This window comes from Chaetodon trifascialis, chromosome 16 (assembly GCF_039877785.1).
Source record: "Chaetodon trifascialis isolate fChaTrf1 chromosome 16, fChaTrf1.hap1, whole genome shotgun sequence".
NCBI lineage: Eukaryota > Metazoa > Chordata > Actinopteri > Chaetodontiformes > Chaetodontidae > Chaetodon > Chaetodon trifascialis.
The window spans coordinates 22,718,330-22,736,141 of record NC_092071.1 but is presented as its reverse complement, the minus strand read 5'-3'; the positions used below and the strand labels follow the sequence as shown (position 1 = coordinate 22,736,141).

Here is a 17,812-nt window from a genome sequence, read left to right as displayed (position 1 = left end):
TGAAGTAGGGCCGGCCTTTGTTCCCAGCCTTGTTAAAGTGACAGATGATCATGCATTTCATCTAGTTTCTGTTTCAGTAAAACGAGTGTTTGAAGGCCAGAGGCCTGCAGTGTTAGCATGGGACCATACATCTGGAGATTAACCTATACTCTACAGATTTCTGTGACTGACTTTTTTGTGAAAACAGTCCTTTGAGATGTCACATATCGCATGACGCCACTTTATAGAAAATGTCACAAAAATAGAGATAGTATGCAAAAGAATCATTCATAGGCCATTTCCTTTAAACATCACTCATCCATGTTCAAGTTAAGTATGCCATCATGTTCTAGCAAAATATAATTTATTAGTACATGTAAAGACAAAATATACACACTATTATACATACAGTACAGTACCACAGTTCTGAGCATTGTTACCATTGTGTTCGCTTCTGTGTAAACATACACTCTTTATGTCATAAGTGCCATAAAGTCATCAGTTTCACTGGTGCTGATGATACCACTGACATTCTAAATGCTGCACAGATTGTTACAGCTCTGTCTCTTTTATTTCACATGTGGTTTTTCCTGGGGTTTTATGTTGAGAAGTCTGTTCTTTTTGTACACAGTCTGCTGTGACCATTGCAGCTGTGTTTATCACTGAAGTTATCACTGGTTGTTCTTCGACGACGTACTGGGTGAATGCCGTGTTGAAGAACCCTATGCGAGAGAAAGCACATTACAATCAGTTATTCATCACAAAAACAAGTTTGTTACGTGCCAGCTCTGTTTCTGTGGAAAGACCCTTGAAACTGAATGTGATAAGTCGGCACAGATACAGTCAAAAACCAATAAGCCATTTTTTCCCTTAGGTATCACAATGTGCTTGGCATGGTTTGTGTCAGCTGATGGGATACTGGTCATCGATGGGCCATGAATAAGACAATGAGAATGTACAATACAAAAAATAGAGATACACCTTGATGTACACAGAGAAGCAGCACAGGGCTGACAAGGAGTTCATGGGTAGCATTAAATGTTTGGACATGAAATTACTGCAAATTTTGAAATTAACCCATAATTTCGGATTGTTTTCCTGAGTTCAGCTGCCTCATACATAAATCTGGCCACAAATGGCCTTTCCTGACTGACAAGTGGACATCATGTGCTTTTTCCCCCAGGCTGCCAAAAATAAGCAAACACTCTCCATAAGAATCACATTCAATTTCAACCCCAAGCACAACATTTTTTGTAAATCATCCATGTTGTACTTCACAAAGTATGCCATGGGTACAGACACAGACAATTCTTTGCAGCTGGATTACAGTCTCTGCTGGCACAAATGTATTTTCTGTATTCTTTCCGGTCTTCAAGGAGTGCTGAATCATCTGCCTACCTCTTCGCCTTTGTCCTTGGGAGTTCTTCTCTTCCTGGCTTGACTTGGATTTACTGCTCTCCTCAGATGGATCAGAGTCTTCATTCTCTGTAACAATAAAAACTGTCATATGTTTTTTAAAATACATTTCAAAAAATAAAGTACTTCTGGCTTTATGATGCAACTACAAGCGTACAAAAAGAAAGTCTAAATACTATTCACTGCTGCATTCTATAGTTGTGGGAAGATATTTCTGGACACACATGAAGCAGAGGCCAGAGCACAACCAGCATGAACCATTTGCTTCATCAATTTATTACCCAGACTAAAGTTCAAAGTAAGAGCAGGTTCAGGCTGATATTGGTTTGGTTTGGTTTGGTTTGGTTTGGTTTGGTTTGGTTTGGTTTGGTTTGGTTTGGTTTGATTCGATGCATGCAGAAATTGGGAATATGGCCTGCTTACCTCTCTTCCAGAGGATGTGTGCTCTCCTCAGCTTGACGGCAAAAAAGATAACCACCACCAGAAGACCCAAGATCAGACATGTCACCAGGAAGACTAGTAAAGATGGACTTCCTTCATTTCCTGTACGCATATTTGGGTCATTAAAGCCCACTGGGAATTGACAGCATGTTGCTAGTTAGTTCAGCAAAACATGAATCGCTTTTAAAGCCCACTACCAGTTTTACTATGTGCCTAAGACAAGACACCAGATACCAGAGGACCTGAATTTTAATGTGTACCATGCAGACACTGGTAGTGTTAATGGTGTGGATGTACCTGTTTTGTTTCCCTCTGTATGGTTAAAAGATGTGATCTCCTCTGTTGTCTCAGACACAGATGTCCAGCCTTTAAGCAATAATGACAAAGGAAGATACAATAATTAACACAGGCTTTAATAAGATGCTGCAGCCCCAGTCAACCCTGTTTTCGAAATGGATTAAGTGAATTGTAGTCATTGAGTATTACCACTAGATGGCATCAACTAGCTAGTTCTCAAATCTTAAGTTATCATTCCTCCTCTTGGCTGAGCCTGATGATATAGAGGTTCTTGAGTTATCTAGAAAAAAACATTTTATTCAACAGACCTTATTAGAAGAAAGATGACAGAAAAGGTATGTTTTCCAAAGAGGATTGTGTTTGTATTGCAAGAAGACAAACAGATGAATGTTATTTAAGAGGCTAGGAATTGTAAGGTTCTGTGTAATATTTAAGGCTTTCAAGGTGGGATACCAATTCTTTGACAAAGCTCTGCACATCTCAGAAAAGTAATTCACCTTCATCAAGCCTCACAGTTCCATCTCCAGAATTTATGAATACACTTCACGTAACCGAGTTTCACACTTTACTCTGACGCTTCCGTCACAGGAAACAGATCTTGTGGTATCACAGCTACAGTGGTGGTAAAGTGACTGATCTAAATGCATTGTAATGGTAAGATATTTGGAGTTTCCATCACAGGGGCTGACAATTTGTGTAATATATTCCACATTTATGATACAAAGCAAAAAATAAGAGGTGCAGCATAGTGTCAAGCCATTTAAGCCTCATTTATCTCACATCATTATTTATGATGCAGGGTACTTTCCTTTGTTAGATCATGTACATCTTAATTAATCCATGTAGATATTGTATGCACAGTGTTGTGTGAGTCTTTGAGGTCAGCCATCATTTACAGTTTGAACTGATGTGACATTTATTCTGCCCTGTACCATTAAGAGAACTTTTTCGTTTGTGTCCCTTATCTTATCTCTGCACCTGTCATCTGATACGGAATATTTTGTCACTTAAAGCCTGTGTGCTATGAAGTTCGTATAGAAATCAATGCAGTTTCCCTCACCTCTGGTACTGAGGTGTGAGCCTGTGGATGTAACAGGGCGCAGAGGAAATCCAGTGTGTGCTGCTACTGTCTTTGGTTCATTGGAGGAAAACAGTTGAGTGGAGGACATAGTTGATGACTTTCTAGAGGTCTCTGATGAAGGTCTATTCACATCTCTAGTTGCTGTTCTCCTCGTGCTGAGCCAGCCGGTGGTTCTCAGCACCTCTGTTGGCCCTCGAGGCTGAGCTGTGGTGGTCGTTGATGACTTTGTTGCTGTGACTGAAAGGAGGTTTATGTTATTAAGTGAAAATTCATGATGACATTTGAACAATCTATGAATCAGACATCTGTTGTGTGTGTGTGTGTGTGTGTGTGTGTGTGTGTGTGTGTGTGTGTGTGTGTGTGTGTGTGTGTGTGTGTGTGTGTGTGTGTGTGTGTGTTTCAGGAAACCAGACTATTTAGAACATACAGAAAGAGGAAATAACAGAGGCTTTTTTTTTTTTTTTGGCGGGGGTGGCGGTCAAATTTCACAGTCTGGTGCTATGGTGGACAGTGTAATGGAGCAAGTCATGAGGAAAAACCCTCCCAGTGCTTTCCCTGCTTTATGACGACACAACCATGCTTGATTCACTGTTCCTCAAATATCAGCCTTTATGCAGAAGTATGTTACAGTAAGCAAGTTTAGGTTATTATAAAAGTCATCTTTACAAATTTTCTCAGCTGGGGTTTCAATGAATCACAGACAGACCGAGATAATTATTTCCAGATTAAGTTAATTGTACTCACAGTTTGGTCCAATTTTGATAAAGTCCATCAGAGGCTGTGAGTGCAGAGCTGGGTGGCGAACAAGGCATTTCACAGTGGTTCTGTTCTCCACAGACTGAAGAGTCAACATAGCCTTTGAGACATATTTTTTGTCTTCATGTAGGACTTGGGAATGAGCTGTGGAAAGGAACAGATGACATTTATATCAGTTTCAAAGCGGGTGATGCAGCTTGCATGAGCAGTTAAAGAACAATCACACTGTGACATTGCTGAGAGTTTTGATCATGAACTACTAATCTTCATCATTAAAGCAGTGTCAAAGGACTTTTAATTCCTCATGCAAACTGTTGTCAGGCCTTGAAATAACATTTACCAAACCAGTAATACACCAAATGTGGTTAATGATTTCTGTAACTGTAGGATGTAGTGTCATCAAGATACAAGTCTACTCTGTGGTTGCTAAATCAAATTTTGATACACCTACAAACCAGATGACCAGTATGAAGAGCTGGGCATTCATAAACAGTGAAAGGTCTACAAGCATATCTACTATTTTGATGTTTTTGCTATTCACATGTGCTGTACTACAAAACTATTAAATAAAGATAAAGTGAAGCAGAAATCAGAGTGTTGTTTCATCTCTATAAAACAACTGTGCCACCCACAGTGCTGCAAGACGAATGTCCCGTTAAAAAGAGGCCGGCTTCTGTAAGAAGTAGCATTTTTGCCCTGGAGGTTCAGAAAAGCAGCGTGCAAGGCTACGTTCCCACCAAGCGCCTCAAATCGCGCCTCAAATGAAATCGCGTTGCGCCAGACGCTCAAGTTTTGACGCTGGTACAAAAACCCCTTGCAGCGTCATCGCGTCGCGCGACAAGCCCGCCCAACAACAACATTTCTTCCATTCTTCTATTTCATTCTCTCGTCGACCTCGTCCGTACGTCAGCACGTCGATGACGATCTCAACGCTGATAGGCTGTCGCGGCGCGTCTTCACGCGAATCCGCCGCAAAAGTTCAATAATTTCAACTCGAGCGATGAAGCGATGGCGCGATGGGGCGACGCGATGAGAGCGATTTTCGCGGCCAACGCGTCCATCGCGCCGCGCAATCGCGTCCATCTCGTCGCCCGGCAAAATGACGCATCAAATCGCGTCTTTGCATTGACTTTGTATGTAATCTTGCCGCGCGATCTTGTTTCATCGCGTTTGGTGGGAACGTAGCCAAAGGTTTCATTCAGGTCATGTTAGTTTCCGTGCCACTCTTTGGTTCACGTCTTGATTACAGTGTAACCTTTGCCATTTATTCTAAGTTCACAAGTTTAGTTAGTTAGTAACTTACCAAGAATTTCTGGGCCTTGATCCAATTTCCAGAATATCTGGGGAGGATAGCGATTCCCCTCAGCTGTGCACTTAATGTCAAACCTTCCTCCATGCTTTGTTTTTTTCACTCTGGGATCACCTTTAAAATAATCAACACCAGAACAATTATTACAGTATTATGAAATGTTCATCCAACTACACAATATAATGGTCGTGGTGAAGGTTATGTCTGTAGCAGGAAAGTTGCTAAATCATTTTCAGTGTCACGTCTTTGGGGCTTCAACAATAATCTAACCCCTGACCCAGTCGGTTATACTCACCTAACACTGTCACCTCCACTCTCTTCTCTGATATGTGAGTGTCATACTGAGAGCATGTGTAGTTGCCTCCATCTTTGAAGGTGATATCAGAAATTCTGATGGTGAATTCTGTCGCAGACACTTTACTGATGCTGTAGCGTTTGTCCTTTACACCTGGAGACACTTCAACTGGGGAGTGAAGGAAAATAACAAGATGTTTAATATCTTTATTCAAAGGTCTGAGATATTCTTGTAATTCTGACCCAAATAGCATACAATTTGTGTTGCTGCTTATACTTTAGTTCAGAGAGGTGGTGCCAAATTTGGCCCGACATGTGGTCTGATTTTGACTGCAGGATGTTTATAGAAAATGAAAAACTTGAAAAAGGTTTGGGCATCCCTGCATTAGCTGATGTGATTGAAGCACAAGATATTTCATTTTTACCTCCATTGTGCTTGAAGAACATAATATATCCTTCAGGATTCTTCCAATCCACATTAGCCTGGTGAGCATTAGTGATTGGGCAGCTCAAGTCAACTGTCTGACCTTTTTTCACGGTCACACGCTGCCACACCGCAAGTGAAACTGCAAAAAATAAAAAATAAAAAAAAAATAGGAACATTGACTTCTTTGAAAATCATGTTGAGAGCACAATGTTATTTCCAGTGCAGAGCAGCGCAGTTTGACAATACATGTAACATTTCTTAAAATGACATCAAGTCAAAAGCAGCTAAAGTATGTTTGCCTCCCCCGCACACAGAGGTGTCCGATGTTGTACCTCTGTTTCTCACAGTGTGACTCATCTGTGTGTGTGTGTGCGTGCGTGTGTGTGTGTACACAGAGGTGGTTTAACATGGAAAAAAATAACTTTCTTCACCCTAACGCAGGTACAAAAGAAGTAGCCCCCTGTAGCACACATATTGCACTTCTGATGTGACAGGAAGTGATGTGGTCAGTCGTTTCACGGTGAAAGTGAAAGCAATGGGGGGTGTAAGAGAAAACACAAATAAGCTGTGGGCCGTACATGGGGGCTTTGGGTGCTTTTTCTTTCCTATGGGGTACAAATGACGAGCTGTTTGGAAAACACAGACGTGGGGGCATACTGACACCAGTGGTGAGGAAGGTGGGCTTGAGGGATCATCAGGTCATCAAGAGTTTTCACACGTGTGGGTTGTGTGTAAGGTATTGCATTACTTTAACTGAACAGTGGAGTAAAAACCACAGAAGCAACCTACATAAGCAAACAACATGCTGCTGAGAGTTTTCTTTAGGCTTCAAATCATTAGTGGCCTGATGTACAAATGACATTTCAATCCACAGAAAATGCTAAATACAGTGAAAGATATATCTATCACACAACAGCAAACAGACAGATATATGTAGTATATATTCAAACATGAATGCATACATACACATACTGTACTAATAATTGTTAAAGAATTAAGTTCTGTTCTGTTCTGTTCTGTTCTGTTCTGTTAAGTGGGTAACATAATAATAGATAGATGGTAAATTGAAATCAAACATGGAGAAATTAGATGAGAATCCAAATACGAACGTATTCCAGCATGTACTGGTGACTAAATCTAAAGCTTTATGCACAAATGCAAATCCAATGTCTCAAAAAGCATCTGCTCACACAACAAGTCTTTTTTAAGTCAAGAAAAATCCAACCATTTGATTCCTCAGACTGAGTTTGTAATTTTGCCTTAATATTTTTCCCCAGTCAGCCATCAAGTTTGAAACCTCACACACTGCCCTAGAAAGGTTTCACTTCCAGTAGGTACGTGTGTTGTTTTCTTTTTTTTTTCAGTTTATTGTCTCATATCAGCACTGTCTTCTTTTCATTACAATGTAAAAAGTCAACAAGTAATGATAGTAAAGGACTCACCCTGTATGAGCAGCGTGAAGATGCAGAGCTGCAGCTTCGGTTCCATCTCTGTCACTAACTACCGCTCTGACTCTGCGGCGTTTCCTCATCTCTTCATATACTTGTACTCCGCTGAGGGACCTTCCATGACATCACAGCTCTGTGGTTTCCAGTTTTGATTTCAGGGATTCTCATGTGATACCAACTGTAAAAGCACAAGGTTAATAGTTCAGGATTCATACATATTAGCTCTGTTTCTGTGACTTAATGTTGTGGTTGTACTATCCAGCAATCATTTTATGTTATTTCATGAAAACATGAAAAGCTTAATATTCAGCATATTTTCATTAAAAATCTTCACATTAACAACAAATACAGGTATATATTGTGTTTCACAGTAACATGGAGGACAGACATCATCATTGTTATTGGTTACATTTGTGCTTTTTCTGCTGTCACAAGTCAACACGTTCTCTGTGAGACAACAGAGATAGAGTTCGTAAAACTGATGAGAGCTCAAAGTTCAGAATATTTTCAGGGTGCTTGGTTTTAAAAAAAACAACAACATAACACTTCAATGCATATCAGAGTGCCTAAAGGTCTCAATTAAATGAACTTCTCTTGAACTTCTGGTTGAGGGACTGTAATCGTCACGACCCAGCCGCCATGTCGCTGAGGTAAACTGCTTCGCCCAGGTCTATGGTTTCCTGTGGAGAGGTCTAGCCGACGGTACCAGTTTTAAGTTACTCTACTTTCAGCTATTGTGAAATTTGGTGAACATTCATGGTGCCCAGAACACATCACCCAAACAAAATTTGCCTCAAACAAATCCTGATTTGTTATTTCAAAAAAAAAAAAGAAAAAAACATGCTTCTGTTCTGTATCAACTCTGTAACCTTAACAGAGGGAAACATGCTTTTTGGACCCTCTTGAGTACCTCAACACTTGAACAGATGGAGTTATTCATCAAAAACACAGATCATCAGTAACCTATACTTTACTCACGTGGTCCTAGATTTTTTCCCAGTCTTTCATATTTGATGCTATCATTACCTCTCTCTGATCTCCCGGTACAAGTGTTACATTTAAGTTGTACTTCTGGATTAGCAAAATAACATAGAATTAAATCTCAAAAACTACATTTATTTTTTGAACCAATCATTCTTTAACCAATGTAGCTGTAGGCTAAATATACTTCAGATAGAGGATTCCTTTTAAACAAGTCTTTCTGTCAATTAAAATGTAGCTTCTTGTCATTACTGTAAATCAGGAAATATTGCTGTAGTGGTATGGTGTATGTTTGTAATGGATGCATAGGACTGCAACATGTTATGTAATGATGCTAATGCAGCAGCACCTGCAGTCGCAGCCTGACTTATGAAGGAGTCAGGTTACAGTCCAGTCAAACAATGATAGTTATTTGCTCTCTGCAACACTTGCTTGTACCTCTCACCATAACCCCACCTACAGTACACACTGAGGAAAGCCCTGGAACTTTCTCCAGCTATTTCAGTCTCTGATCTCTTTTTATTCTGAGAGGTTTTTTTTTTTTTACAGCTGTCCAGGATTTAGCCAATCAGAGGACGACGGCTCAAGGGGAACATGAAGACTGATCCAGAATGTGCTGGAAGCTCACTGCTGCTCTACTAGCTGATTGGCTCACAGACCATTGGGATGCCTGTATAGAAGCAGTGAGACGAGCATCCTCTGCCTGTATTCATCTAGTGAAGGAGAGAGTCGGGCTTCAAATCCACAGCATCATCCAGGTAGGATGAAAATATCTCTCAGTGGGATTGTGCATAGTTATTCCCAGTTAGCCCTGACATGTGCAGCCATGCTTCTTACTGCCAAAGAACACTGACGATATATTTTATGTAGTGTCAGGTGCCTGCTGTCCTAAATGGTGTGTATAAACTGGCATGATTAATGTTTTTCTTCCTTTCTAACCCAATAATATTCCTATAATATTCATTAAGATACATATAGCATGATTCTGTGTATGAAAGTTTCATTTGCAAGAACAGACATTTCCATATTAATTTTCATTAATCATGTTTTTCTCTTGAGCACTCAAAAGAACATAAATGAAACTGGTGTTGTTCTATTCATTTAAAAACAAGACTATTATCTGTTTTTGCAAATGAACTCTTCAAGTTTCTAATTCTATATTTGCCTACTTTCATTTGCTTTATTAATTCCTGTCATAATTTTATCATAAAAACTATAAAGTTGATCATTTGTATTTCAGGCATTAAAAAACTGCATTACCCATGACTGAAATGACATTTCTTTGGACACTTGGCTGGGTATCAGTCTCACCAATCTATGCAACTAAGAGCATAGATGTCGGACTGACAAGATACTGCAGCAAGGCAACTTTATCCTGCAGTCACAGGCAGTGTGGGCAGTATGAGGGTCTGTCTCTCCCAGACTGTCCAGGGTCCAGCTGCTTGAATGCTGCAGAATGCTCTCTGCTGTTGGGGCACACACATTCCTGCCCTGCACAAAAATACACTTAATCATTCATGAGTCAAACAAGTGCAGAATATGCGGGGATTCCTAATTGATGTATGTGACTAATAAATGGCCTCAGATGGCCAGACCCATTCTCCACACGGCCTCAGTTTGGCCTATATTGTGTTTCTACAGTCTAAGATGGCTGCCTTCAACTGACATCTGATCCTTGGCAGACACTAGGCTATTCTATTACATTGCACCATAGTGCTGAAAGGTGACATAGGCCATCACAGTTAGGGCTGAAGAAGAAATAGGCAAATGTTACACTCACTAAGTGTGTGGGAGGGGGTAGGTTGTATATCTTTAATCATATACCACACTTGGAAGATATGACTAAACCTAAAACTACTTGATTAACATATGAATACCTTACCACCCACATCATTGTGTGTCATTGCCCCCTGCTGGAATAACATCCACTATGAATCGTTTTACTTTTTCAGAGCAGTCATGTCTAAAGGGGTAGCAGTTGGCATTGATCTTGGGACCACCTACTCCTGTGTTGGTGTGTTCCAGCATGGCAAAGTCGAAATCATTGCCAATGACCAGGGCAACAGGACCACACCCAGCTATGTGGCCTTCACGGATAGTGAGAGACTGATTGGTGATGCAGCCAAGAATCAGGTTGCCATGAACCCCACCAACACAGTCTTTGGTAAGATTATTGCAGTATGAAGTATTGTCTTAATTGTCTTGTACTGTGACTGCTAGATCACTGAGTGAATAAATAATCATTGTCTTGTCCTTAATTGTCATGACAACAATTAACTCATGACAATTAATCATTGTCATGAGTTAATATGATGTGAAAATGTAAATTAACCTAAAGTATCTGAACAAACAAATATTTCTTTCAAATTTTATGGGGATTGCAGATGCTAAACGTCTGATTGGTAGACGATTTGAGGACCCAGTAGTTCAGTCCGACATGAAGCACTGGCCATTCAATATAATTAGTGATAGCGGACGCCCCAAAGTGGAGGTTGAATACAAAGGTGAAACCAAAACCTTCTACCCAGAAGAGATCTCCTCCATGGTGCTGACAAAGATGAAAGAGATTGCTGAAGCCTACCTTGGGAAGGTACGTTTACAAAACAATAACATGTTGGGTCACTATCAACAGTGCTACCACAGTATACTTCAAACTCCTCTCCTCATTTTTTCAGTCCGTGTCAAATGCTGTTATCACAGTGCCTGCATACTTTAATGACTCTCAACGTCAAGCCACCAAGGATGCTGGAACTATCTCCGGTCTAAATGTGTTGAGAATAATTAATGAGCCAACTGCTGCAGCTATTGCTTACGGCTTAGACAAGAAGGTGAGATTTAGGTCATAGTAGATAGTAGTAGTACCATGATTTATCTCTTCCCATATATGCACAACTTTGCTCAAAATTTTCTTATATTTCAGGTTGGGTCTGAAAGAAACGTTCTCATCTTTGATCTTGGTGGAGGCACCTTCGATGTCTCCATCTTGACCATCGAGGATGGTATCTTTGAGGTCAAGTCAACTGCCGGAGATACTCATCTCGGTGGGGAAGATTTCGACAACCGCATGGTCAACCACTTCATCGCAGAGTTCAAGCGCAAGTACAAGAAGGACATCAGTGACAACAAAAGAGCTGTCCGTCGTCTGCGCACCGCTTGCGAGAGGGCAAAGCGCACCCTGTCTTCCAGCACCCAGGCCAGCATTGAAATCGACTCTCTGTATGAAGGAGTTGACTTCTACACCTCGATCACCAGGGCTCGCTTTGAGGAGCTGAACGCTGACCTCTTCCGTGGCACCTTGGACCCCGTGGAGAAATCTCTGCGTGATGCCAAAATGGACAAGTCTCAGATTCATGACATTGTGTTGGTTGGTGGCTCCACCCGTATCCCCAAGATCCAGAAGCTGCTCCAGGATTTCTTCAATGGAAAAGAGCTCAACAAGAGCATCAACCCAGATGAAGCAGTGGCCTATGGAGCTGGTAAGTGTCTAGCTTCTTATCCACCCAACTGGAACTCCAGATATGATTTTTAAAAAAGATTTTTGTTGATGGTTAACGTGAACAATGTTTCCAAATCTAACCACTCATCCTTATTTACAGCCGTCCAGGCAGCCATCCTGTCTGGTGACAAGTCTGAGAATGTGCAGGACTTGCTGCTTCTGGACGTCACCCCACTGTCCCTGGGTATTGAGACCGCAGGAGGTGTCATGACTGTCCTGATCAAACGTAACACCACCATTCCTACCAAGCAAACCCAGACCTTCACCACCTACTCTGACAACCAGCCTGGTGTGCTCATCCAGGTGCAGACCCTAACAGATGAGATTCAGTTGTTTGTGCAATTCATATTTACAGCAGATAGTAGATCACCTTACATCTTACATAATTTCTGGAAGTGACAGTGCATACTGTGTAACCAACAGGTTTATGAGGGTGAGCGTGCCATGACGAAGGACAACAATCTGTTGGGCAAGTTTGAGCTGACAGGCATTCCTCCTGCTCCTCGTGGTGTTCCCCAGATCGAGGTGACATTTGATATTGACGCAAATGGAATTCTTAATGTCTCTGCTGTCGACAAGAGCACTGGCAAGGAGAACAAGATCACCATCACCAATGACAAGGGTGAGTTTTGAGTTGAATATAAGCACAGTCTCAAATGTACTGTGCCACAATGTCTGACTCTGCCCCCAGCAGGGATGGGGCCTGTGGACAGGCAAGCCAGGCAGTTGCTTGGAGCCCCTGGCCACTAGAAGGGCCCAAGCCACTTATTTCAATTCAATTCAATATTCCTTCTTTCGTTACAACAATGATTATTGATAGGCCTGGGCTTTCAGGGACCTCTGTTGGTCTCTGGACCTCACTTTGAGAACCACTAATCTATTTTTTCAGTATTCATCTCAAATGTCCCAGAAATTGTGCATTTTCATGTGCAAAAAAACAAATTTTTGCAGCATGCACGGGTGGGGTGGGGGCCCTGGGGAATTCTTGCTTGGAGCCCCAAGAGCGCCTAGCATTGCCACTGGCTCCCAGGTCATCTCATCACTAATGACAAGGATACAAAAAGGATTAAACTGCTAACTCAAGTGCAGCCACAGTGTTATCTCAACAACAGATACTTAAATGCTGATCTTGTTTTGACAGGTCGTCTCAGTAAGGAGGACATTGAACGTATGGTTCAGGAAGCTGAGAAGTACAAGGCTGAAGATGATGTCCAACGTGACAAGGTCTCTGCTAAGAACGGCCTGGAATCGTATGCTTTCAACATGAAGTCCACTGTGGAGGATGAAAAGCTTGCTGGCAAGATCAGTGATGATGACAAGCAAAAGATTTTGGACAAGTGCAACGAGGTCATCAGTTGGTTGGACAAGAACCAGGTGAGAACTGGTGCTGATTTATTACAGTAACATAAGTTTATGAATATGGACAACAAGAATATAATGTTTTTTTCCTTCCACTTTCCTGTGACTCCCCTTCCTTATTAGCATGTGTGTTCTTGTCTGCTCATTGAATTTAGAAGAAATAAATCATTGATAGGGTGGAGGTCAATGCATATCAACAGATACAGTTATGGTCAAAAGTTTACATACACTTGTAAAGAACATAATTTCATGGCTCTCTTGAGTTTCCAGTTATTTCTGCAACTCTGATTTTTCTCTGATAGAGTGATTGGAACAGATACTTCTTTGTCACAAAAAACATTCATGAAGTTTGGTTCTTTAATGACTTTATTATGGGTTAACAGAAAAACTGACCAAATCTGCTGGGTCAAAAATATACATACAGCAACATGAATTAGCAATTTTGGTGACTTAGAAAGTTGTGTCAATGAAATGAGCTTCATAGCATGGCCTCTTAACCTCTTGTGAGTGATTATGAGTGACTACAGCTGGTGACTTCTCTGAGGCCATTTAAATAGGGCTCATTGGATACAAACGCCTACACACACTACAATGGGAAAGTCAAAGGAGCTCAGCACGGATCTGAAAAAGCAAATCATTGACTTGAACAAGTCAGGAAAGTCACTTGGAGCCATTTCAAATCAGCTGCAGGTCTCAAGAGCAACAGTGCAAACAGTTGTTTGTAGGTATAAAGTGCATGGCACTGTTTTGTCACTGCCACGATCAGGAAGAAAATGCAAGCTATCACCTGCTGCTGAGAGTAAATTGGTCAGGAGGGTTAAGAGTCAACCAAGAACCACCAAAAAGCAGATCTGCCAAGCTGCTGGAATACAGGTGTCAGTGTCCACAATCAAGCGTGTTTTGCATCGCCATGGGGTGCTTTTCATTCCATAAATTGGTCTCCTCGTCTACTCCACTCGCTTCCTCTCCTCGCATCTTAGCTCCGCCCAGCGAGGACATGAAAGAGGGATGCGAGGAAGGGACGTGAGGACGGAGGAAACGAAACTCCGAAATGAAAAATCCTCGCTCCACAGCGTCAGTCCGAAGCGACGTCAATTACTGATGACGTTTGCACAGCTGTAAAAGCTGTAAAACGTGATATTATGGTCAGATCTGCAGTCAGACTGTTCTACTCCTGATTGCTATTGATGAGGTTTCAATTATATGCCATTAGAGGCATAACAGAGGACGGCTGTGTGGTAGATTAAACCAACACCCTTGTAGCCTTGCTTTAAAAAACCGTAATATACCAAGAATTTTCATTAATTTCTTGGTGACAGATACAATTGTTAAAAGGACACAGTTGAAACAAGAATCAAGATAACATTTGTGAAGACCTGCTCCCGCCATGATTCAAACGTGTGCCACATACGACACGCCCCTTAAATAATAAAAGACTTCCGCGTAGGCTACACCGGTGTATCCTCACTCTGATCTCCTTCAGAAGCCTCCTCTCTCCTCGCTCCTCGTCTCCTTCAGGGGCATTTAAGCAATTGGAAGATCCTTCATCATGGCGGAGGGGAAACGACTTCCGGGTCGACGAAGAAGAGAGGAGACAAGGAGGCACAATTAAATGTAATGAAAAGCACCCATGGACTGAGAGGCTGCTGTGCAAGAAGGAAGCCCTTGCTCCAAAAGCGGCACCTTAAGGCTCGACTGAAGTTTGCTGCTGATCACATGGACAAAGGTAAGACCTTCTGGAGGAAAGTTCTTTGGTCAGACAAAACAAAAATCGACCTAATTGGCCACAATGCCCAGCAATATGTTTGGAGGAGAAAAGGTGAAGCCTTTAACCCCAAGAACACCATGCCTACTGTCAAGCACGGTGGTGGTAGTACTATGCTGTGGGGCTGTTTTGCTGCCAATGGAACTGGTGCTTTACAGAGAGTAAATGGGATAATGAAGAAGGAGGATTACCTTAAAATTCTTCAAGATAACCTAAAATCATCAGCCCGAAGGTTGGGTCTTGGGTGTTGGGTGTTCCAACAGGACAATGACCCCAAACACACATCAAAAGTGGTAACGGAATGGCTAAATCAGGCTAGAATTAAGGTTTTAGAATGGCCTTCCCAAAGTCCTGACTTAAACCCCATTGAGAACATGTGGACAATGCTGAAGAAACAAGTCCATGTCAGACAGCCTATAAATTTAACTGAACTGCACCAATTCTGTCAAGAGGAGTGGTCAAAGATTCAACCAGAAGCTTGCCAGAAGCTTGTGGATGGCTACCAAAAGCGCCTAATTGAAGTGAAAATGGCCAAGGGACATGGAACCAAATATTAGCATTGCTGGTTGTATATTTTTGACCCAGCAGATTTGGTCACTTTTTCTGTTAACCCATAATAAAGTCATAAAAGAACCAAACTTCATGAATGTTTTTTGTGACAAAGAAGTATCTGTTCCAATCACTCTATCAGAGGAAAATCAGAGTTGTAGAAATAACTGGAAACTCAAGAAAGCCATGACATTATGTTCTTTACAAGTGTATGTAAACTTTTGACCACAACTGTATATCTGCTTTAAAGATGAAGTCATTTTCATATGAGCTCAATATATATATAAATTCCTAAATTTAGTTCATGGGTTGATGCCAGAGTTGGAATGATTTCTTGTAAATTCTATGTTGAAAGTATGAGTGGCTTATTCACTAGGAAGTAAGCATTATGGATTAAGCATTATAATTCCAAACTTTAATAGGTCTAGGATTTAGCAGGTTTCCACATCCGCTAAACCATATAGATACTTAATAACTAAATAAAATCATCTGTGTTACTCATCTGATTTCTTTGTGCTAGACTGCAGAGAAAGATGAATATGAACACCAGCAACAGGAACTGGAGAAGGTGTGTAACCCCATCATCACCAATCTGTACCAGAGTGCTGGTGGCATGCCTGGTGGGATGCCCGGTGGAATGCCAGGCGGATTCCCTGGAGCTGGTGGTGCTCCAACTGGTGGAGGATCCTCTGGACCAACCATTGAGGAAGTTGATTAATCACAGTGTCTGGCTCGTTCATATGCCTGAACACTAAACAAGCATGGACATTTGCAGAGACCATAAAGTCAGACTCATGATGTTAAGTGATGTTTGCTCTGTGAACATATGAGGATTGTGAAGAAACACCGTCTGTTAATTCTGTCATGTTTAAGCCCAGAACAATAAACTATGACTGAAGCACGTGCCTTGACAGCTGTTTCCAACATTTCATACAGCTTTGTGCTCATGTACTGAACAGTTATCTAGTGGACTTAAAGGTCACTGTGGACTTTTGGAATATTTAAATTAATTGATGATTAGTATTGATATGTATCGCGAAAATGACAAAGATCTAGGAAGATTAATATACAACTCCAATATCAAATGTCTTTAAGGTTGTTTTGATGGTGTTTGTGATTCTTGGCAGCACAATATTGTCATCAACACAAATATTAGTTATCATCTATATTAATATGCATTAGCAAGCATGTTAAAACTGTATCTCACAGAAACTGTCTGGTTACACAGAATATTCTTGTAGCTACAGCTAATAGTGCCTTATTTCTTGTTTTCTATCATATTTAACTTTATTTGGATTAATTAGGAGACACAGAAAAGAATGTTCTTTGCAGTCAAAGTGAGCAGAGAATAACTGTGCTGCAATGAAGCTACAGGGAGTGAAATATGTTGAATGACTTTGCCCCCAGCTCCAGGGGCAGTGTGCTCTTGCTGTCCCTGCATTCTGCTCCCCCCAAAGCCAGATAAGTCAGTGAAGCATCAAAATGTTGTTGTTACACTAAGTCTTAATATTCGGTTTCTGTAGTAGCTGCCGAAAAGATGCAAGCCTAAACATATGAATTTTAATCTGCTGGTCTATTTCAATTAGAAATAATTCTGAGGCAGAGCAGAAATTAGCAGTGCTGACTGGTTTCAATCATGCTTCTGCAGGGGAGAGATAGCAGAGAGGTGTTTGAGAACAATAAAAATGATTACTTGTATTGTTGGAGAGTAATCCCATGTACAAAACACAAGTTCCATTATGTGACTAATTCAAACAAATGCAATGGAAAATCCTCTGCTAATGCCAGGTGAATGAGAGAAATCAGGCCCAGATTTCCATTCTAAGTCATGTCTGACTCTCCATTTCAACCAGCTTTCAGTTTGGTCAGCTCTCAGGTTGAAAATCACAAACATGATGTAAATGAGTAGAAACTGCCTTTATATGAAAAATAAATGTATGGTCAACTGCAGAATCCAGCAACCAGACACTGTTTCCACAGAGCTCATATCACCTGCAGCAGTAAAGAAAATTTGATAGTGCGAGTGACAACAAACTACCACCATGATGCAAAACTGCACATCTTGGTTAAAACATTCTCCATTGTTCTCTTGATGAACTCTCAGTCCATCTATACCGTGATGGAGTTAAACCCCCTGATGAGGATGAGCTGAACCTCACTGCTTATATGCACAAGCAGGCTTAAATATGCTCAAACTGCAGCATTCTACAGAGC

The 17,812-nt window shown here is 41.1% G+C and overlaps 2 protein-coding genes across 3 annotated transcripts; one reads left to right on the top strand and one right to left on the bottom strand.

Moving 5' to 3' along the window:
• Positions 1-475: 475 nt before the first annotated feature.
• On the bottom strand, positions 476-8,261 carry LOC139344882 (cytotoxic and regulatory T-cell molecule). The gene is made up of 10 exons (XM_070983308.1): positions 7,443-8,261; positions 5,999-6,139; positions 5,575-5,742; positions 5,274-5,393; positions 3,959-4,114; positions 3,194-3,445; positions 2,356-2,413; positions 1,819-1,985; positions 1,378-1,479; positions 476-701 (listed from the first exon to the last, which is right to left on the bottom strand). The coding sequence occupies exons 1-10, from the start codon at positions 7,486-7,488 to the stop codon at positions 532-534; spliced, it is 1,380 nt and encodes a 459-aa protein (XP_070839409.1). The 5' UTR covers positions 7,489-8,261; the 3' UTR covers positions 476-531.
• A 764-nt stretch (positions 8,262-9,025) lies between these two features.
• On the top strand, positions 9,026-16,687 carry LOC139344583 (heat shock cognate 71 kDa protein). Of its 2 annotated transcripts, none has more exons than XM_070982872.1 (9): positions 9,026-9,187; positions 10,455-10,593; positions 10,814-11,019; positions 11,105-11,257; positions 11,350-11,905; positions 12,026-12,228; positions 12,349-12,547; positions 13,067-13,299; positions 16,119-16,687. In XM_070982872.1, exons 1-9 carry the CDS (start codon positions 9,041-9,043, stop codon positions 16,314-16,316), a joined length of 2,034 nt encoding a protein of 677 aa, XP_070838973.1. In that variant the 5' UTR covers positions 9,026-9,040; the 3' UTR covers positions 16,317-16,687. The 2 variants fall into 2 exon arrangements, with proteins under 2 accessions (XP_070838973.1, XP_070838974.1); XM_070982873.1 differs by having other exon boundaries at positions 9,059-9,187; positions 10,382-10,593.
• Positions 16,688-17,812: the final 1,125 nt, after the last annotated feature.

Bases quoted from the DNA above. Each gene is read 5' to 3' on its own strand.
- LOC139344882 (XM_070983308.1), bottom strand. From the start codon at position 7,488: ATGGAACCGAAGCTGCAGCTCTGCATCTTCACGCTGCTCATACAGG. The intron at 4,115-5,273 runs GTAAGTTACTAA...TCCTTTCCACAG, and splicing joins TCAAGGCCCAGAAATTCTTG to CTCATTCCCAAGTCCTACAT. The intron at 2,414-3,193 runs GTGAGGGAAACT...GTTTTTTTCTAG, and splicing joins CTCACACCTCAGTACCAGAG to ATAACTCAAGAACCTCTATA.
- LOC139344583 (XM_070982872.1), top strand. From the start codon at position 9,041: ATGTGCTGGAAGCTCACTGCTGCTCTACTAGCTGATTGGCTCACAGAC. The intron at 11,020-11,104 runs GTACGTTTACAA...TCATTTTTTCAG, and splicing joins CTGAAGCCTACCTTGGGAAG to TCCGTGTCAAATGCTGTTAT. The intron at 11,906-12,025 runs GTAAGTGTCTAG...CCTTATTTACAG, and splicing joins AGCAGTGGCCTATGGAGCTG to CCGTCCAGGCAGCCATCCTG.